The 19,725-nt window shown below is 45.3% G+C and overlaps 1 protein-coding gene across 2 annotated transcripts in view; it reads right to left on the bottom strand.

Moving 5' to 3' along the window:
* The window catches only part of cdh4 (cadherin 4, type 1, R-cadherin (retinal)), a 282,577-nt gene extending 263,525 nt beyond the window's left edge, over positions 1-19,052 (bottom strand). For both annotated transcript variants that reach the window (XM_072712941.1, XM_072712942.1), the window contains exons 1-2: positions 18,748-19,052; positions 16,791-16,899 (exon numbers count right to left, since the gene is read on the bottom strand). In XM_072712941.1, coding sequence (XP_072569042.1) covers positions 16,791-16,899; positions 18,748-18,804 — 166 coding nt within the window. In that variant the 5' untranslated portion in view covers positions 18,805-19,052. The remainder of the gene's footprint in view (positions 1-16,790; positions 16,900-18,747) is intronic.
* Positions 19,053-19,725: the final 673 nt, after the last annotated feature.

The raw sequence follows: 19,725 nt of genomic DNA, 5'->3' as shown, positions 1-19,725 counted from the left end.
GCACTGCGACACGGAACTGGACAGGAAGCTGGCAAAGGGCATCCACACCCAGCAAAGAAGAGGAACCATAAGGTGAAATAATCGCTATTTACCTTCTAGACTGGCAAATTTATTTTATCATTTATTCAAATATTTATTCAAATATTTATTCAAATATTTCGGACGGAATGAGCTGTACCTCTTCTTTAGTCGTTCTGAATGTAGGCGACTTAGGCGCTAAAATGGCTGTAACTGTGGCCTCAAGCGAGGTCGCTGAGTAAACTGCTCACATTGCTTCCAAATTAAAATCAATTGTGTTTTCAGTCCGAAGGCCCCTGGCTAAGAGAGACGCTCTGCTAGGCTGGCTTGTGTCGTCACAAGTGTTGGCATCACCCTACCCACCTGCACTGTGGACCCTGCTTATGTTGTTTCATCGCCATTACTGACAACAGAATTGTGTGGGGGGTCCACAAAGCCCCCCCCCCCCTCATGTACAAGCCGACATGACGTGCAGGCAATGTCGACAATCTGATTAAATGCCCCTGATAGCATCTACTCCATCTTCCCAGAGAACAAACGTATGCATTTTCTCATTTCATTAACTATGTCTCAGACAACAGTCTGGAAACAAAGCAAATAGTGTTGTCAAGGCAGAATCCCTTAAAGGTGAGTAGTATCACAATCGTAATAACCTTGGAGCAGAGACAGCGCATATAATAAATGAATGCTTGGAGTATACTTCCTCTCAGCCGACGGTGGTGATCAGCATACTTACATTTCTCCTGGAAAACTCAATGGTTCTTTTAAAGACCTCTGTGCTCCCATTACTGGCACTGACTGGCTACAGGAAGGGAATGTGTCATAAAATGGCAACCGAAAGTAACCATATAAAAGACAGGTTCATTCCCATCCATTTCCTATAATTGGTTATCTAGTATAGAGTTAGGATAGAAGGTCAGATGCTAGGGTACATGCTAGGGCACATTCTAATGGTACATGCTAATGGTACATGCTAGGGCACATTCTAAAGCAGATACTAATGAAACACAACAGGCAATTAAGACATCGACTCATGTTTTTCAGCTTTGGAACATAACCAGAGTGTGCAGTAAATAAAATATATTTACAATTTTGAATCTATTAATATAACGTTAGAGTTTACGCAAATTGAGTTTATACAACGAGTGAAGCCTGGCGATATATATTTCTGGGCTTTTCTGGACAGAGAGCAGATCCACGGGGCACAGGGACTGGGTGATGGAACGAGGTGAAGTTACTGTACTGGCACCCATGAGTTTGAGATTGCTGCACGATTTTTAAAATCAAATTCAATGCTGTTCAATATCCTTCTTAAGGCCTCAACAACTAAAAAGCCATGCTATTGCTATTGTGTATGTGTGTGTGTGTGAGAGAGAGAGAGAAATAGAGAGAGAGATAGATAGAGAGAGATAGACAGAGAGAAGAGAAGGACAGAGGGAGCATTTAGGATATTTAGAGCAGCCTAGCAGACCCACAGGGCATGCTTCTCTCAGAAAAGCCTGAAGTCCTGCTTTTGAAAAAAGATTCAGTTCTCAAAAATTCATTAAAAATCAGGGAAGCGAAATCGCCCAAATGGGAAAGTTATGGGCAGCTGCAGGACCTTCCCAGGGGTGAGAATGTCACGCGATTCAGTGGCGCCGTTCTCCAGTTACGACATTTTAAACTGCTAACCAAAAAGAAGTTTCCCAAGTCCTGCTTTGGTAAGAACTGCCGGATTCAAAGATACATTAAACATCAGGGAAGCTACATTTTAATAGGGACCCAATAGGAACCTGCTGTGGAATTAACAGCCATTGCCATAGATGTCGGTGTTGAGTGCTTCACCTGAACGGCTGCACAGCCATTTTCACGTTTCCTAAAACGGGATTTCACTTTTTTTCCTAATTTGCATTTTTCCATTTTCGCAAACCTGCTTCCCCCCACTTCAAGGGTAAGTACAGTGCATGGTACAGTTAGGGGACCAGGTCAGACCACACGTAGAAATGCAGTGAACCATAAGGAAGGCAAATCAGCAAGAAGCAAAAAGTTAGACAAATTATGAATATAATGAGTCATATTTATGGTATGATTACAGAATAAGAATTTAATACTTTAATTTAAAAAAAGTAATTTTCGGACATTTTCTGATTTAAAAAAATATAAACACACTGGCCACTTAATTAGGAACCCCTTTTCAACTGCTCATTGAAGCAAATATCTTATCAATCAATCATTTGTCAGCATGACAATGTAACATCATGTAGATACAGGTCAGGAGCAGTCAATGTTCACATCAAACACCAGAATGGGGAAGAAAGGAGATTTAAGTGACTTTGAATGCGGCCTGGTTGTTGGTGCTAGATGGGTTGCTACGAGTATTTCAGAAACTGCTGATCTACTGGTATTTTCATGCACAGCCATCTCTGGGGTTTATAGAGAATGGACTGAAAAAGGAGAAAAATGCATCAAGCAAGCAGCAGTTCTCTGGGCAAAAATGCTTTGTTAATGGCAGAGGTCAGAGAAAAATGGCCAGGCTGGTTCAAGCTGATCGAAAGCCAAGAGTAACTCAAATAACCGCTCATTACTACCAAGGTATGCAGTAGAGCATCACTGAATGCAGAACACATCAAACCTTGAAGCAGATGGGCTGCAGTAGCGTAAGGCCACACCGGGAGCCCCTCCTGTTAGCCAAGAACAGGAACCTGAGCGTACAGTGGACATAGGCTCACCAAAATTGGACAATGGAAGAATGGAAAACATCTTGTTGGATCAGATGATTCTCAATTTCTGCTACAACATTCAGGTAGTAGGGTCAGAATTTGGCATAAATAACAGAAAAACATGGATCCATCCTGTCTGCTATCGATAATTCAGGCTGGCGGTGATGAGGGATATTTTCTTGGCATACTTTGGACCCCTTGGTGCCAGTTGAGCATTGTTTAAATGCTACAGCCTACCTGAATGCTGTTGCTGACTGCGTCCATCCCTTTATGTACCCAGCTTCTAACAGCTACTCCCAGCAGCATAACGTGCCACATCATAAAGCCCATATCAACTCAGACTGGTTTCTTGAACATGACACTGAGTTCACTGCACTCAAATGACCTCCACAGTCAAAAGATCTCAGTCCAATAGAGCGCCTATATGATGCAGTGGAATGGGCGATTTAAATCTATACCCCGACAAATTGAGGCATTTCTGAAGACCAAAGGGGACGCAGCACCACAATAAGGCTCCCCTGTGCCACTTGTAAATGAGAGAATCTCATTAATAAAAAGGAAACTGTGTTATAACTTGTTTAAAATTGTCTATTAATAATTTACAAAGTGTTACAACCTAATTAATAACCAGATTATAAACCGTTCATAAACTCTTTATATGGGCAGCCTTAATGTAAAGTGGCACCGGGGACCCTAACCAGTAGTAGGGAACGCTTTACTTAATAACCAGTGAGTGTATTTAAGACTTTATGAGGATCTGTAAGAATCATGAAGATGATTCAGAAATGTGGACCCAGAAAATTACCATTTGAATCTCTGACTCATTAAGTGACAGGAACCGGACTGGTTTTCCCAGCCTTTCCCATAACACATGTGCATCCACACTATCTTATACCTTAGCGGTACTGGGTATAGGATATACTGTACAGTAGGGTTGACGTCACCCTACCTTACAGTTCTTACAGCACCCCCATTCACAGCACTGCACGCTTCCAGGTGCACCAGATACAGCTGACACGAGCTGCAACTTGCAGTCTTTATTAAAACTGTAACCATGAAGAGAAAAGACATTTGTGTCACATGAAGGACCCCCCCCCCCCCCCATTAAAACAACCCTTTCGCGTAGCACCAGTGGCATGTGTTGATGTGCATCAGAACTGTAACGGACCTGTTTTCGCAACCTGTGGCGGCCCGAGCATCGCTCCCTATCCGAGAACGCATCTGTAAACCTGACAACATGAAGCAGCCTCACTCCGCTTGCCGATGTTTTTCTGGCACCTTCCGGGAAGCAACTGCACAGTGATGCAGGCTGACCCCAGACCAGAGCAGCCGCTGCCTGATAACAGAATCTGCAGGTCGAGCTCGTGCTGCCAGCCCCCCCGGTCACAGTCTAAATGGGAGTTTATTTGTAGCTTATCCAAACTCCATCAGCCAACAAGCTTCCTCCTTAACTCAATGCCCTCGTAGCCCCAAGCGGGCTAAAGCCACTTAAAATTAGTTAGCTCTTTAGTGCAGTAATCAATAAATGGAAATCTAATTCTAATCTAGCCCATGAAAACAGTTATCTCTGTCTACTTGCCATGCCCAAAAGGGCTAAAAAGCCCCCACACTGAAGATCTATAGAAATCATGTACATACTAGAGTTGCTATATAAATGGTACATTGTATATAAGAATTACATTTATCTGTTTTGTCATTAGGAGACACTTTTACATTAGGGTCATTTATCTTACCGTCAGGCCCTCCCTTTCCTGCAGCGACGAGCGGCTTCTCAAAGCAGCGCTTTGCGTGACGGCACTGCCAAACATGACTGCCTGATGAAGACACCTGCGAGGTGTTATTCTAAAGCAAGTCAACCGAGATGGAGAGACCAAACACCAGAGCAGCACTGCATATATAGTATGCAAGTGAACCCGCTACCCAAAGTGTTACTTCTGTAGATTTGAAACCCTGGAACATTCCCAGAAGGCCAAACAAATCCACCTGATGGAAAATCAAAGCGACGATAATTGCTGTCTATATAGCACCTTCCCATGGTACAGAGACTAATTTCACTGAGTGAGGGTGCTGAAGTTCTGTCCCCCGCCATGAGCAAAGATGCTGCAGTGCACTACAGAAAGATCCATCCCTTGAATATAACACAGACACCCCCTCCCCCACCTACATGATAACAGCATCCAGGTTCTACATGCATGTGCCAAGGTAAGTGTGTCCATTCACTTCCTGCATCCACTGCTGGCCCCTCACACCGGAAAGCAGGGGAATGGGGGCCGACGTTCCATTCGCCCATCCCAACTTGCACCTGTATTACTGGGCAACCTGGCAGTAAAACAGTGGGCACAGATGCCACCAGCGGAAGCCGTCTGATCAGCTGGCTGCTAAATGGTTAAAGAGATGGAGTCTCTGTGCTTGAACCAATGTGGCCTGGTTTAAAAGGCAAGGCCTCTACTGCCCCTTGTACAAGACTGATTTACTGGGACAGAACTGTGAACAAACTTCCATCTGGCACATCCATAAGACACTTAAAGTTACAGCCTGTGCATTTTCCTTTCATTTATTAATTTCTGTTGAGATTCATCAAGTGGATTTCCCCCACAGACGGGTCCTTCCCAACCCCTTAATTCACACTCACGTTATAGCAAATCAATTTTTAATAAATGATCAGCAGCTCCCTGTTGTTTCCCATTTAAAAGCCTTACAGCTGCGAGGCAAATTTCCCTGGCAAGGGGGGGAGGGGGGGGAATGGGAGCACCTACAATTAAATTAACAAATCGCTGTCCTTAATTAATGTGGGAATTACAAGAAACTGCCGCTGAGTCCAGGAGACTCGGCATGTTTCATCCCCTTGCGTTAAGCGCTCTAAGCTGAGCATGCGAGGAGGATGAGGCGATTAAGGACGGCCTCCTCTGAGTGCCAAAGAACAGAGCGAGCGGAACCTCGGTGCCCTGCAATGCCGCGGCCGCTCTCCGTGTTCCATTGTGTGCTCCCAGTTTGCTAATGAGCTAAAGGACTGAGAGAAGCATTACGCTGCTGCATTGTGATTCTCTCATTTCTTCATTTCCCATAACCATTTACAGCAAATCGTCTTCATTCCCCGTGGGTCCGTTCTCTCCCGCAGATAAGGCGTGCGAGTCCGTGCCGTGAGGGGCCGCACTGAGGGCCAGCAGTGCCGTGAGGGGCCGCACTGAGGGCCAGCAGTGCCGTGAGGGGCCGCACTGAGGGCCAGCAGTGCCGTGAGGGGCCGCACTGAGGGCCAGCAGTGCCCTGAAGGTCCCAGAAGCACCACCACAGTCACGGAGGCCGAGGAGCTCCTGCAATCTGACAGGCTGGAAGCTAACAGGCGAAGCAGCATCACCTTTTGGTCAATGCATGTTCGTCGTCCTCTGTTATTTTGATAACTTCTAGACACATCGATAGTCCCCGGAGTTGGACCACTGTGATGAGGCGAAATCAAGGCCTTAGGCCTCTTGTTGCGCTGTTCTGGTGTTGAGTGAAAAAAACGGGGCTGGCTGTGAACAGGGAAGAACTCGTGCTGTTGAAAGGTGCCGGCAAGCACACATCCAAGCACATGGTCGAGCTCAAGTTTAACACCGGACCACAATAGCAACTGTGTTAGAAATACATCTACTTTAAATATGGCACCAGAGCTCCATAAACACAATGCTAGTTATCTGTATTTGTCGCAATGAAATGTGTTAAAAAATCTTTCCATTTTTCCAAGGTTGTTGTCTTCCTGTTTGGTTTTGATCACACTGCATTAAGGGAGTGTTTGTGTGGATAAAGATTTGAGGGTAACGGGCCTTTTTGTATTTGGCTGGCATTATGCGACAGTCTCGGATCTGAAAGCATATTATGGAGTTTTGGCAGGCGCTGCGCGATTCTCCGCAATGCTGTGAAGGCAGTGTTGCCGAGGGCCTTAAAACTACATTACCCATGGGGACGTGCGACCTACGAGGCTTGCCAGCAGCATGTAGTCGATTTCATTTAGCAAATTAGCTGCTGCTACTATTGTAGCGCGAGATGCATGCCGTGGAGAAGCTGGTTACTAGAATGGTGTAAGTTAGCCAGAACAAAACAAGCAGGAAAATAAACATTGATTATGTATTATTTTGCATGTAGTGTTTAGGTTCCTCAAATCATGTGAATGAGACCAGGGTCAATCCAGCCCCAGTAATGCAAGGACTCAAAATGGATGTAAAAAACAAGAGCAAAGGAACCAGACACCATAAGAATCCAGCTGTGACTGAGTGTGAATGGGATATGGAGGATTTTCCCTGGCCTCTTACCATACCCCCCCCCCTCCCCCCCACCGCAGGGTGATCAGTCTGCTCTTTCTAAATAAAATTATGAACAGAAAAATCACAGATTTGTTCACGTGTCAACCAATGGCTTTGATTTGTCCGACGACACCCAAAGGAACGTCTAACCCTCTTAGATTTACTTCTCCCTACACTGAATTTTTTAAATCATATAAATGTCCTTGTTTCCTAATGTAGCAAATGACCTTGTGTTCGAACGATATCAGCGGGATTTCACATGCCGCACAGATGACCTGACACCAATGAGCATTCCTCCTTACAGCCTGTCAAGGCAGCACTTCAAGAGGTACACAGAGACTAATCCTTGGGAGAAAATATACTTACAAAAGACCAAACTGCCAGTTATTTGGTGCTTAACATCAAGTCTCTTGCCATGTGAAAGATTCCTTAAAACTATGAGATCAAACTTTCACTTGAACTGGTTTGTTTTGTTTGTAATTTTAGTTATTAATAGATAAAATGCAAAACACCTACACTGATGCATATTATATTTACACTTTATATTAATTTCATTGAATCATTTGTTACATTATAAACGGATGATTAATTATATTAGTTAACAATAATTTTATCACATTTTTAAGGTAAAATTACAAACATAAATAAGGCTGAATAAGACTTTGCATTTGGCATTTCAGACAATAAAATCTGATGTCCTTTGTCTGAATTATTTTCCTAATTAGTTTGGTTATTAGCACTCATTTTCAGGAGTTCTGTCAGTCACAGGTTTCTAGACCCAATGCTATCAATTAGAGAGCTATAGTCCGTAGGATTTAATATGAAAACACTTGTCTGAATTCTGGGTGCAATCCATAATTAGGTGAGGAACTTGGGCTTCTGAGATTTTTTACTCCATCCTTTAGAAACATGAATGGTTCCCAGCAAAGGGAATAACATATGAAGAAGTAAAGCTATCAGATTTGTCTGACTCGTGTTTTCAGAAAGATCACAAGCTTGTGAGGCAGAAAATAGAAACGCCCGTGTCCTTAATTAGCAATAATAGTCTTAGTGATAGAAACGCAAGTAACCACAGGTGACAGAGAATAAACACCAATTCAAACTGGACCAGGGAACAGCCTGATTTTATAATATCAGTATATTAGACAGAACTATCCATCCATCCAGCCATCCATATGTTTCCTGCCATGATTTTAACAATATTCCGTATGAAAGCATCATTTTCAAAAGTGTCAGAGAGAACAATGGTTTTATAGTACAGGCAGTTCTCTGGTTAAGAACACCCAACTTAACCATTACACATCTAGATTACCATAAAGCCTATTATATTAAAAAATTGAGTTAAATACTGTGGTTCATAATAATGAACGCACGCACTTTGTGATGTTCATGAAAAAATTTGGTGCTTTAGCCGCCCGTCAGCTAGAGGTACAGTACCATACATAGTTACTTTGATTGTTGCTGTATAATTATTAGCATTATTATATACCGGACAGACTTAGACAACGGAGCTGCAACCAGGCTGCAGTTTGCAAAAAAAAATGCAATTTACACAGACACACCCCAATAAATTGAGAAATAACTGAAACAAAAATTTGTGCTGTGGTCTCTTAATTTTTTCCACGGTTGCATTTACATTTTCTTATTTCATTATTCATTTACCCGTCCTTTGATCAAAGTATAACAGTGACTGCTGCTTTAATAATGCTGCATTCCATCTGAACTGGGAAGTAGGAATTTCGACTCGGAAACTTGGAGGAACCTCTTCAACCCTGACCTCAGAATTCAAGATGGCTGCACCCTTCATCAACAGAAGTGAAAGCTGTCGTAACATACTGATTATTATGTCTTGTGTCTCATTAAATCAGTCATACACACAGTACTGTCCACCCGCTATCCGAGGACGTGTTGCTATGGTGTTTGTATGCACAAAATACCTCGTAATGCATTGTTATCAACTGGTATTGCTAACGATGGCTAACAATGAACCTGGCTAGAACTGGTGTCGCTCGATCAATGACGTTCCGAATGCAGTTAACTGAGGTGTGACAGCATTCCCAGCTCCAACTCCCTAGGTAAACGCAGCTTAAAAAGAAGGACATAAAGAGAAATGGAACAGGCAAGACAACAGACTGAGGTAGGGGGCGCTGTAGCTGTATAGCTCTCACCCTCAAGTAACATCATCTCCTTCAGAAGGAAACCGTTTGGCCCCTTTAATGCTGAATCATCACTTCCCATCCCTGATTCGTTTCTAAGTCTATCACTTACCCGGGTAAGTAAAACGTCGCAATGCCCAAAGAAAGAGTATCTAATGGTGCAGGCGGGAAGACAGCTGATTGGGTCAAGCTATGGGCAGGATAGGGAGCGTCTCACATGGTACACACCATCCGTCAGCCTGACCAATAATACAGACAGGATTTCAACTGACACTATACAGTACAGGTACAAATATAGGACCACATACATTGACGGTGTCCTTACCACAAAGCAATGTTAGCTGTTGCTACTGAATAGCAATCTGAGAAGATGTAAGAAAAAAAATCCAGAGCTCATATGACACTATTGGTCTCACTCCTCCCAAACCAGCTCACTCTGCCACCATGGGGTTAAAAACACTGTCAGCTGCTCACTACTGTACATGTTCTCTACATGTGAAATTGGGTCCTGACCGCCCCCTCCGCCCAATCTCTAACTGTGTACACTACTCCCACCCAGGGTGAGAAAATAAGGCCCAAGCAAAACACAGACCCGCCACTTCTCATAGACGTCAAATAAATGATTTTTCAGTGTTATGCTGTAAACGTGATCACATCCAGCTGCACAGACTAAGGAAGGAGAAAAAAACTCACCTAAAAACGAACATGAGAAATCACTGCTGCTTCTAGCAAACGGTATTTATTCACGCTAATGTTCCACTTGCTCTTTCTCAACTTAAATTGGGTGAGAGTTCCAGAGGAGGGGCGACTGGCCGTCGGCCATCTTTGGGGAACGTAAGGCGGCGGACACGTTCTCTCCTAACAGCCCCCAGGTATGAGAAGATAACCTCCCTACGTTGAGAGAGAATTGCAGAGCGGTACTGAGAAGAAAGGCTTTGGAGAGTCTGAAAGAGGCCTTTCCACAGCTAACCATCGCGTACATCTACAGCTGCCTCAAAACTTTCAGCTGCAGTAATAAGGCTATAATCTCTCTTTGAAGGTGAAGTTTCACAGCGCCTTCGGGGACCCTCACGCTCCCTTTTGAACTTCCCTCGAGTTCTCGGCTCTCCCTCTTCCCCCACGTCCAGCACCCAGAGGCAAAAAGGTTCTTAAGGGCCACTGACACCACACATGATCATTCCAAGGCATCGTCAGCCAACGTCAGTGGCGAGCTGGTCTGGATACCGACTTCCTGCAAGCTGTAGCGCAAGCGAGGAAGCGTGGCAGCCGGTGCGGCAAACGTACTGTACATGCAAGCTCAGAGTTGGGTCTTCTCCAGCTTGGGTGTCTTATATACTCTCACAGTCCACTCGCAGCTGTCCCCACTGCCTTTACTCAGCACCGGCTAAAAAAATGAATGAGACATTCCCACAGATTTGTACCATCAGATGCAGGAAGAGCATCTGGGCCATAAACTATGTTGAAGAAGTAAGATTTAACACAACAGAGGTGAAAGACTCAAGTCCTGGTGAATTGTAATGTGTACAGAACTGCATCAGTGCACCTCGTGAAGGACGAATTGGGCAGCAGGATGGAAAGGGAGCAAAGTACAGCCTGGAGGAGGGCATGATCCACAGAAACCACTCTGCCAGAGGGGAAAGGGGACGCTGTTTCAGGGAGAAGCAAGGGCAGCACCGCCAGGCTCAGACCCCCCTCACTCGGGCCCTGTGAAGCAGTGTTCCCCAATCCGGTCCTCGGGGACCCACAGACACACCATGTTTTTGATCCCTCCCAGCTCCCTCCCTCCCGAAAATGAGGACTGCCTGGTAGGGAGCAAAAACGTGGATTGACTGTAGGTCCCCTAGGAACCCCTTTGGAAACACTGTGCTAGGAGAAAAGGGGGGGGGGGGGTGTCGCAGACACAATGACCACTGCACTGTTTCCTTTACTGGTCCTTTGAGTCCTAGATGGTTGTCACAACATCCATCGGGGGGTCCTTAAAACCCGCCTTTTTCATCTGGACTTGAGACCTTCTTTAATCCTCCACAGCTCAGTTGGATGGAGGCTTCCAACATCCAGACCAGCTTTAATGGAGCTACCAGATGACAAGGACACTCTGGTTCACAAACACCGGCGGGTAACTCAATCAGCAGGAAATCACACTCTCCTGGGGCCAAGGGAGAAGATGGTGGAAATCTCATTAAAAAAATAATGGCTTCCACCTGCTACCATGTTCTGAAATGTCTTTCTAATGACCGGCCGGTGGATTTAGGTGCCGATCTAAAATCCACAGCTTTGATGACAGCTTCTCATCAGAAACACGCTCCTCGTTCAGCAGACGGCAGACGCCTTACCAGCGTCATATGACATCCCAGTTTCCAGGCTTTCAAACACATCTTGACGGCAACACATTACAGTTAGTGTGTAGCTGAGAAACTGCAGAGAAATAAAACCAGAGCGGTCGGTGGTTTCCATAGTCTGGTCTTGCTCCTCTGAAAGACCCCCATCTCTGTGGCAGCGCTGGGGTTCCTCAGCTTGGAGGGGCTCCTAATCCCTAGAAGCAGCTGCACGTTCTCCACATGTGAAACAGGGCCTTAACCCCATGCCCCTCCCAGAGTGCCAAAAGAAGTCCCCTAAGACCCACGACTCCCACAAACGTTAAATAAAAGATTCGACTCCACTATTTTATCAAATTCTACACCGACACGGACTGTGTTGCATGTTGACATTAACATCATCCAGTGGTCTAAACAAGTACCCAATAGGAGACAGCCATCTAAGGTCTTTGGGGGGAGAGAAAAAATTAACAATGTAAAGGGCTACAGCTTCTACATCACGATTGTGTATTTAGCAGTGACTTTTATCCAAAGCGATGTACATTTGTAGAGAAAGCAAGGTCAGCCAGTCCAGCCAATAGGAGGTTAAGGGCCTAGCCCAAGGGACCAATAGTGAAATCTTTCTACCAACCCACAGTTCAACTTCCAATATTCAAATCACAGGCACAGCATCCCAACCCACTGAGCTACGCACCGCGACCCAAAACAGCATCTATCAAATACTGTCTTTCCTCGCTACTGTTCCACTTGCTCTCTCTCAAATTAAATTGGGTGAGAGTTCCACAGGAGGGGCGGCTGGCCGTCGGCCATCTTTGGTGAACGCAAGGCGGGGGACACGTTCTCTCCTAACAGCCCCCAGGAACGAGAAGATAACCTCCCCACGTTGAGGAAGAATCGCAGAGCGGTACTTAGAAGAAAGGCTTCGGAGAGTCTGAAAGAGGCCTTTCCACAGCTAACCATCGCGTACATCTACAGCTGCCTCCAAACTCGTCTAACTCCGCGTTACTTTGACTTGGCATTCCCTTATCCTAACACACAGCGTGCTGTCTCCACAAAGAGAACTAAAGCTATGAATCCATCACCCTGTTGTTAAAGCCACACCACCTGGCATCAAAACTTCACTTTTGCTTCAAGGTACAGAAATATGTGGGTCATAGTGTAGATGAGAAAAAAAAACCATATCAAAACAAGTTTATTCTATTTGTAAAGAGGGAACAGAAGGATTTGGGTTACTTGCTGAGTTTGCTTAAAAAAGAATGTTGGAGACTGGCTGTTCCAAAACTCACTTGGATAGAAATCCACAGGAATACAAAAAGAGCCAGGCTGAAATTTAGGTCAGGGGGGTCACAAGTCATGCCCCTCTTACCTGCTGTGGAGTGCTTACTGTTTTCTCACCGTGCAATGAAAAGAGAGGAGCTCATTGGTATGCAATCCTACCCCTTGTTCGCCGAACGACCCCTCTGCATTGGTGGTTCAGGGCAGCCGTTTATCCCACCACGTGCAGCCTGTGAGAATACCCCCCCCCCCCCCCCCCGCCAACGGAGGTGAGCGGCAGCTGAAGTCCATGAAATCAGCTGTTTGACGTGGCACAAATTTCACCTTTCACGCCTGATCCTCCCCGCCTGCTTTTATTGGGAAAATGTACTTATCAGATTGAAGTGAATTATCAAATTGAAAGCAGAAAGCATTTCCTGAGCTGTGTGATTTAGAGAGGGAGTGGTTGAATTCAAATGTGTCTCTTTGCAGCTATAACTCCGATCTCCCAGGATGCCTTTTTTTTCATATTCTAGTTTGCTTCCAAACAGTACTTATTGCACTATTACATTCTGGAAGGAGGAAGTGTGGTAATTCTCATAATATGATTTGTGAAGGAGGGAACTTCAAGATCTGACTATGACTAAGTCTGAGACCTGGCTCAGGAAGAGGCAGGGAGCTCCAGGGGTTACGGTCAGGCTCCATCGCCTTGCTTAAAGCTTTCCGCTTGGGTAGGAAGAACATGGGCTGTTCACACCGAGCCTTTTCCCAGTCCCGAGGTGCGGCAGGGTCACCCCTCCAAGCCGCTGCCTCCCCTGCCGCACGGATGGTACAGTCTGCCCCTGCCCAGCCGGTAAGTGACGAAGGCAGGGAGGCAGGCGGCCACCCCAACGCAGCCCATAGTGACGCGGCCATGCTGCCTCCCCTGTCGCACGGATGGTACGGTCTACCCACAGTGGTAGGGAGGCAGGGAGGCAGGCGGCCGCCCCCAATGCAGCCCACAGTGACGCAGCCAAGCGACGTCCCCTGTCACACGGATGGTATGGTCTGCCTAAGGTGGCAGGGACCCACGGAGGCAGGCAGCCACCCCAACGCAGTGACGTGGTCACGCTGCCGGGCCGGGCTCCCCTCAGACAGCAGATGCCAAAGCTTCCTGATCAGTCCTGACATTAAATCCCGAGTATCGATAGAAGTATTTTATAAGCCGACCCCTCTTTCTGGACATGCCTACAGCCTGGAAGAACTGGGCGTCTGTTCCTGTTCAGAGGCAGCGATCGGTGCTGATTCCTGAGATTTTCCTGTGCGAGAAGTGTGTCGAAATGGGCAGAGTGCCACAGGCCCGGGCTCTGTGCTCTGCAGCTGCTCTGGGCTTCTCATTAGGCCAAAGCTAATGCTTTCACTCAGCATGTCCCTCTCGCATGCCCCGCTGCATCACCTCCCGTGCAGTGGCTGCCATTGATCAGGCCAGTTATTCTCGTCACTTGCGGTTCCGGGTCGAACATGCTCTTTAAAGGCAGCACCGGGGCTTCACCTCTCCCCGGACTCTTCGAACACGAGCCGCGCTCTTAACAATTCTTAAGACAGACAGATGATGACAAATCTCCAAGCACGATTTAACGCTTTTAGCTTCAGACAGATGCCACAACAAATAACTAAACGTTCAAGTTTAAAACAAACAAAAAAAAAAGGCCAGTAAATATGAGAACTGGCAAAACTTTAATCTTCTCGTGGGATTTTCAAAGTACATTTTTCAAAAAGTTAAATGGTAAAAAAGAGAAACTTTCTGAGAAAGATGACTGCTTCATTCCCTACTCCCCTGCAAATGAAGGAGGTGTTGGCTGCCGAACCATAAGTTTGTATTTCAGCAAAAACACATTATGATAATCCGACAGAACTCTGTTAACACCCCCTGCTGGGCTGATAACTTCACTACCACGCACGCACACACGCCCAGCATAACCTCCCGCTTTCATTTCACGTCGCTGGCGGTCCCGTTCCCAGAACAAAGATTTCAGACGGGGTCCACATCCTGCGTCTTCCTTACTCACCCCAACCACCACAGCTGGATACCCCCCCAACCCCGACTGACACCTCAAAATCCGCTTTGGCTGCACACTCTCACGCCTCTCATCCGCCTGCTTTCTGGCTTATTGCAGACAAGGTCGTCTATCTCACATAATAAAGACAGCGCTCTTTCATCCAGGGAGAGCTCTGTTTACATATAACAAAGAAAGATGGTGGGTGAGGAGCCAAAGGTGGACAGTGAGATCACATTCAAGTCACGGACATAGACCGCCGTCCAGGCATGTCAGTCTAACTCTCTCCTTACCATTTTAACACACAAAAGCCTCAATTAAGGCATGCAAAGGATTCCTCTTCAAGCCAAAACTACTCAACATTTCAGTTTAAATACTAGGTTAATGTCAAATGGAAATCAGAATACGTGAACCATTAAAGAACAAAACATTTCAGAAAGTCTTCAAATCGCATATCAGTCAAATAACTGGGCATACAATGCAGATGCCTTAATGAAAATCCAAACCCCATATTCTTTGTTTGCCTTGTTTTAGATCCACCCAAAGGCCCACGAAAAAATGGATGGATATTTTTTTCTGTTTCATTACTACACGTCTGTCAAATCCTGTGTAACCACAGAATGAGTCACCCAGTAAGTTACACACTGCCCAGAAAGATGCCATAAAATAAAATTAAAACTAAGTTTTTTTACATCATTGAAATTTATTACACGTCATTAGATGTGATTAGAACCACTATAAAATAATTAAGAAGTGTCTGATTTAAATATTGCTTGCGTAACAGTAGGCCTATTAATTGGTTGTAAAATCTAAGGCGTCCATCGGGCAAACAAAACCTATTACTACAGGCATGCGACCGAAGATCCAGTCACTTACAGCGCGGAAACAAAGATTTTCTACAGTAAAAAACAGCACTGATCAATAGAGAATACCTGTTAGCCTATATTGGAAGCCTGTGTGCTGAATTAGTTTCGAGATATTGATTAGATTTTCCGCACTATCGGCTGTTCTCCCCTTAAACGCTGTTCACAGAATAACTTATTTTGCCACTGAAGCAAGAAATATTCATCAAAGAAATGATCACAACATCTATGCATTAAGAGCAATTTAATACAGTTCCCCATAAATATTTCTACTTTAAAATTGCCTCCGATTACACAGCAAGCCGTGCAATGAGAGCCCTCGCTGCACACAATGCCACAAGCGGCGTGCTTTTTTCCCCCGATGTCGGCAAAAAAAAAAGGTCGGTAAGGATAGGATTGTTTTCCCCTGGCAATCATGAAAAAGACAACAGTGAAGCATTAAAACTAATTAAAAAATAATAACGAGAGCTTTTTCAGCAGACAAAAAAACCCTCAGAGGTCCTCCTTTAGATTCCTTAAGCGCCGTGACCAGCAGCGTCTTTAAGACGCACGGAGCAGCAGATCGTGAGCCCAGCTTCCTCCTCCAGCTGCCGTGTGGCAAGCAGCATGAACCAGCTGGACAAGAGTTATAAAAAAAATACTGTCACAGGGACACTGTGGGGCGGCACGGCTGGGGCTGCGGCCGCAGGAGGCCGGGCCCCTGTCTCGATGTACGCACTCCCGGTCAAACGCCCACCTGACGCGTGAAGCGCAACTGATAAATGCACCCGCCCTGGTCACATGGTAACGGGCTGGATAGGTGAACCCTCCCCCCCATCTTGTGTTTGTGAACTTGCATGTGCATTGAACGATGGAGAGTGTCCAAGGGTGCATGCGCACCATCCGCTCCGCCAGATGCTGCGTGTGCGGTATAATACCGGTGCGTAAATTTCAGGTAACTCCCCATGCCAGTGCCCCATTGCCGTACCGGTGCACTATCTACTGCAACACTCTTTTGCCATTTATTTTTAAACAATGCGACGGTACTCCACAAAGGACATGCTAAACAGCAATGTCGAGCAGAGTAACATTATGTATTTCTCTCCCACCCTTTCACGGAATGCCCCAGGTCGGTCTCCTCTGAGCACCAGAAAGAACAGCTGCATACTTTGTAAAGAGATAGCATGTCTTACCTTTGAGAATGCTCTGACCTTGTAGTATATCCCTCGAAACAAACACTGTATAAAAACTCTCTGAGAATCCAGGTCTGCACGGTGGCTTAGACGGTAGGTCATAATTCCCCTACGGACCAAACAAACAAAACTGTCAGACGTTTATTAATATGGATTCAGCTGATTGTTACGGCGGATCTGAATTGAAAACGTCAGCTATGCCTTGTGCAGAAATGCATTTCCCAGACAAACAGACTTTCATGAGAAGTTTATTCAGGGGGTGCTTTATTCAACAAATAGAAAAAAACTGCTTAAAATTGCATAACGACCCATATCTTTACCACTCTGAAACAATTCTGAAACTCTTTTTTTTTGTTATAATACGCCTACCTCGCTTGGCAAGTCAGAAACATACTCCCAAAACGAGGTGCTGTGCAAATGTTGCTACAGAGTATGTCAGGTGGGGCCGTGAAAGTGGCAGGTACGAGTGCAGAATAGTCTCCCAAGTCTGTCTCCCTTTTTTTATTATAGCAGCAGCAGCTGATGCCGAAACTCGCCCGACTACATCCACATCAGAGCGGCAGCGCGGCTCTGTTTCGCTGACAACGGAGCTCCGCGGTGTGGGTTAAAATAATACAATAAAAGGAGTAACTGTGGCTCAGCCCCTTGGCACCCCTAAAATTCAACCCCCTGAGATCAGACTTCTCCTTTTAATGAGTAGCCCTGTCTTTCTGCGTGAAACCGTGTACCTAAGCAGCCCAGCTGGGGGGGAAAAATTGCCAGTGCTGCATTGACGGTGGCTTATCGGAAGCTTGAGTCTCTTTTCCAAGTTTCCGGCGACCGATTTTTTTTTTCGTGTGTGTGTGTGTGTGTGTGTCTTGTCTGTTTGCCTGAGCATGAACATCCGACAGCCTCACACGGCAAAAAAGCTTAGCCGAAAGACCATCAGTACTGTTTAGCATCACTGGTGTGTGCGGTGGGTACCAGTCTTTGTGCATTCATAAGGAAATGGCACAGTCAGGGAATGCTACAGCGTTCGGGATTTATACTACTCCTTACAGTGATTTCTTCGTACTGATGGCAAGTAGGTTACAAGACGAGAAACCTATCGTGGCAAAAAAAAACCTTATGGTTTGCCTATTATTGCAGCCAAAACCTCAAACCACCCACATACATTCTATTTTATTAAAAAAAAAAAATCCAAAGCCAAAATTCCATTCATTCCAATGTAATTAAACGCAACTCACACGTCCGTATTAAGGTTCTTTTTTTACAGTTATTGAATATCTTAGGCAAAAAACTGCCAATTAAACCAAAACATGAACGACGAACTCAATATTACATCCACAGGCGAAGCTGCAACTTTGTGCGCCGTGTAACGCGTGCGTTTTGGAGTGTATTTGCGTTGTAGTTTTGCTATGATAGGCAAAATACTGTCTCCGATGCAAACTTTTGACGGTACCCTTCGCATATGAAGGAAAATGTCCACGCGTGTGTGTGGAAAAACGCAGAGTAGACATAAATCTGACAAAGAGAACCCGAGATTCCGACCGCAACATCCGCACCGTCAAGTTCGCCGCGGCGAAGCGAGCTGGACGCCACGAATCCACAGAGACGGCAAATAGCCACACATTTAATGCATCCCGAAAAGCTTTCCCGGAGCAAATAAACAAACGAACAAATAAGTGGATAAATGCACACATCAATAAACAGCACCTCATCGTCATCAGTCCATGTACAAAAACACACCGCGCAGCATCTACTTATATGTGAAAATAAGCGACGAGTGGCAACCCTTAAAATACACGACGGGGTACTTAAACATTAGAAAGAATGAAACACTTCTTTTGGAGTGAAAGTTACAAATCAATCTGTTCATTTTCTGTGTCGCCGCACCGCCGCACTCCCGGTGCCGTGGGAACACAAAGCGGCACGGCACTTCCAGCAGCCCGAAATAAAAGAGGAATTAAAATCTCACCCAAGATGTGCTCAGTATTGTGGTGGTCATCAGTAATATAACGAAGCCCGTTTTCATTGTCGCAAGAAATCGGAGCGAGAGGGAGACCCGCGATTCGGCTGATTTTCTCGCACAGAAAATCTTTATTTTCTATATTACGGATATTTATCCTGCGCTTCCTCCAGTCTCCTTCCTCAGCTCCGTCCGCGATGTTTTAGGCGCTTGTCTAGTGCAAACCGTCCCGAGTCCTCTGGCGCTCAACTGCAGGTGAAAAGCGATGTTCAGCTCAGCACCAAAGGGCTTCGCAGCGTCACTACAACCCCTCCTACCGTACAGTGCGGGAGAATCCCACTTAAAGAAACCAAGTATAACGGGCTCAGGCAGACCTCTGAAATTGCTGGAGCTGCCGCTCTTGTATGTCTATTGTACTGCCTTGGCATCAAAAATACTGCAGAGCTGATTGTGCGCGTGTTAAAAATTAAAGTCAGTAATCTGTCAATCATCCCTTGACTTACAGCTATTTCATTAGGCTTACATATCAGTTGTTTATATTATACAGTATGTGTGTTCTGGTGTGTGTGACTTTATTAGTAATTATTTCTTTTACAATAAAAATTATTTCTTTGGCCGGACTGCCTTAAAATGTATAATAAAAAATATTAAATTAAAATAAATTATTTTTACAAACGTCCAACTCTGGCTTACTGTAGCACATAAGCAATACTACAGCAGCATTGTAAAAAGCAGGCCCTAACAAATTTCTCATTTGCTGTGAAATGCTATTTTCTTCGCTCTTTCTACATCCCGATTCCCAGGTGTGTGCTTAAGAGTGAAGGATTAATGGAGGGAATATCTACAGACAAGCACACTTAGAGTAGCCCATGCAGCATTCAGGTCTGCAGTTTAATAACTGTGAGATTTCCGGGCCTCTGATTGGCTGCCTTATTTCCATATCTGAGAGGGGTAATCCCATTAAAAGGATTGACAGAATGTCACCAG

The sequence above is a fragment of the Paramormyrops kingsleyae genome, chromosome 6, assembly GCF_048594095.1.
Source record: "Paramormyrops kingsleyae isolate MSU_618 chromosome 6, PKINGS_0.4, whole genome shotgun sequence".
In the NCBI taxonomy this organism is placed as follows: domain Eukaryota; kingdom Metazoa; phylum Chordata; class Actinopteri; order Osteoglossiformes; family Mormyridae; genus Paramormyrops; species Paramormyrops kingsleyae.
Note: the sequence above shows the minus strand (reverse complement) of the source record. Positions and strands in the feature narration are given on the sequence as shown.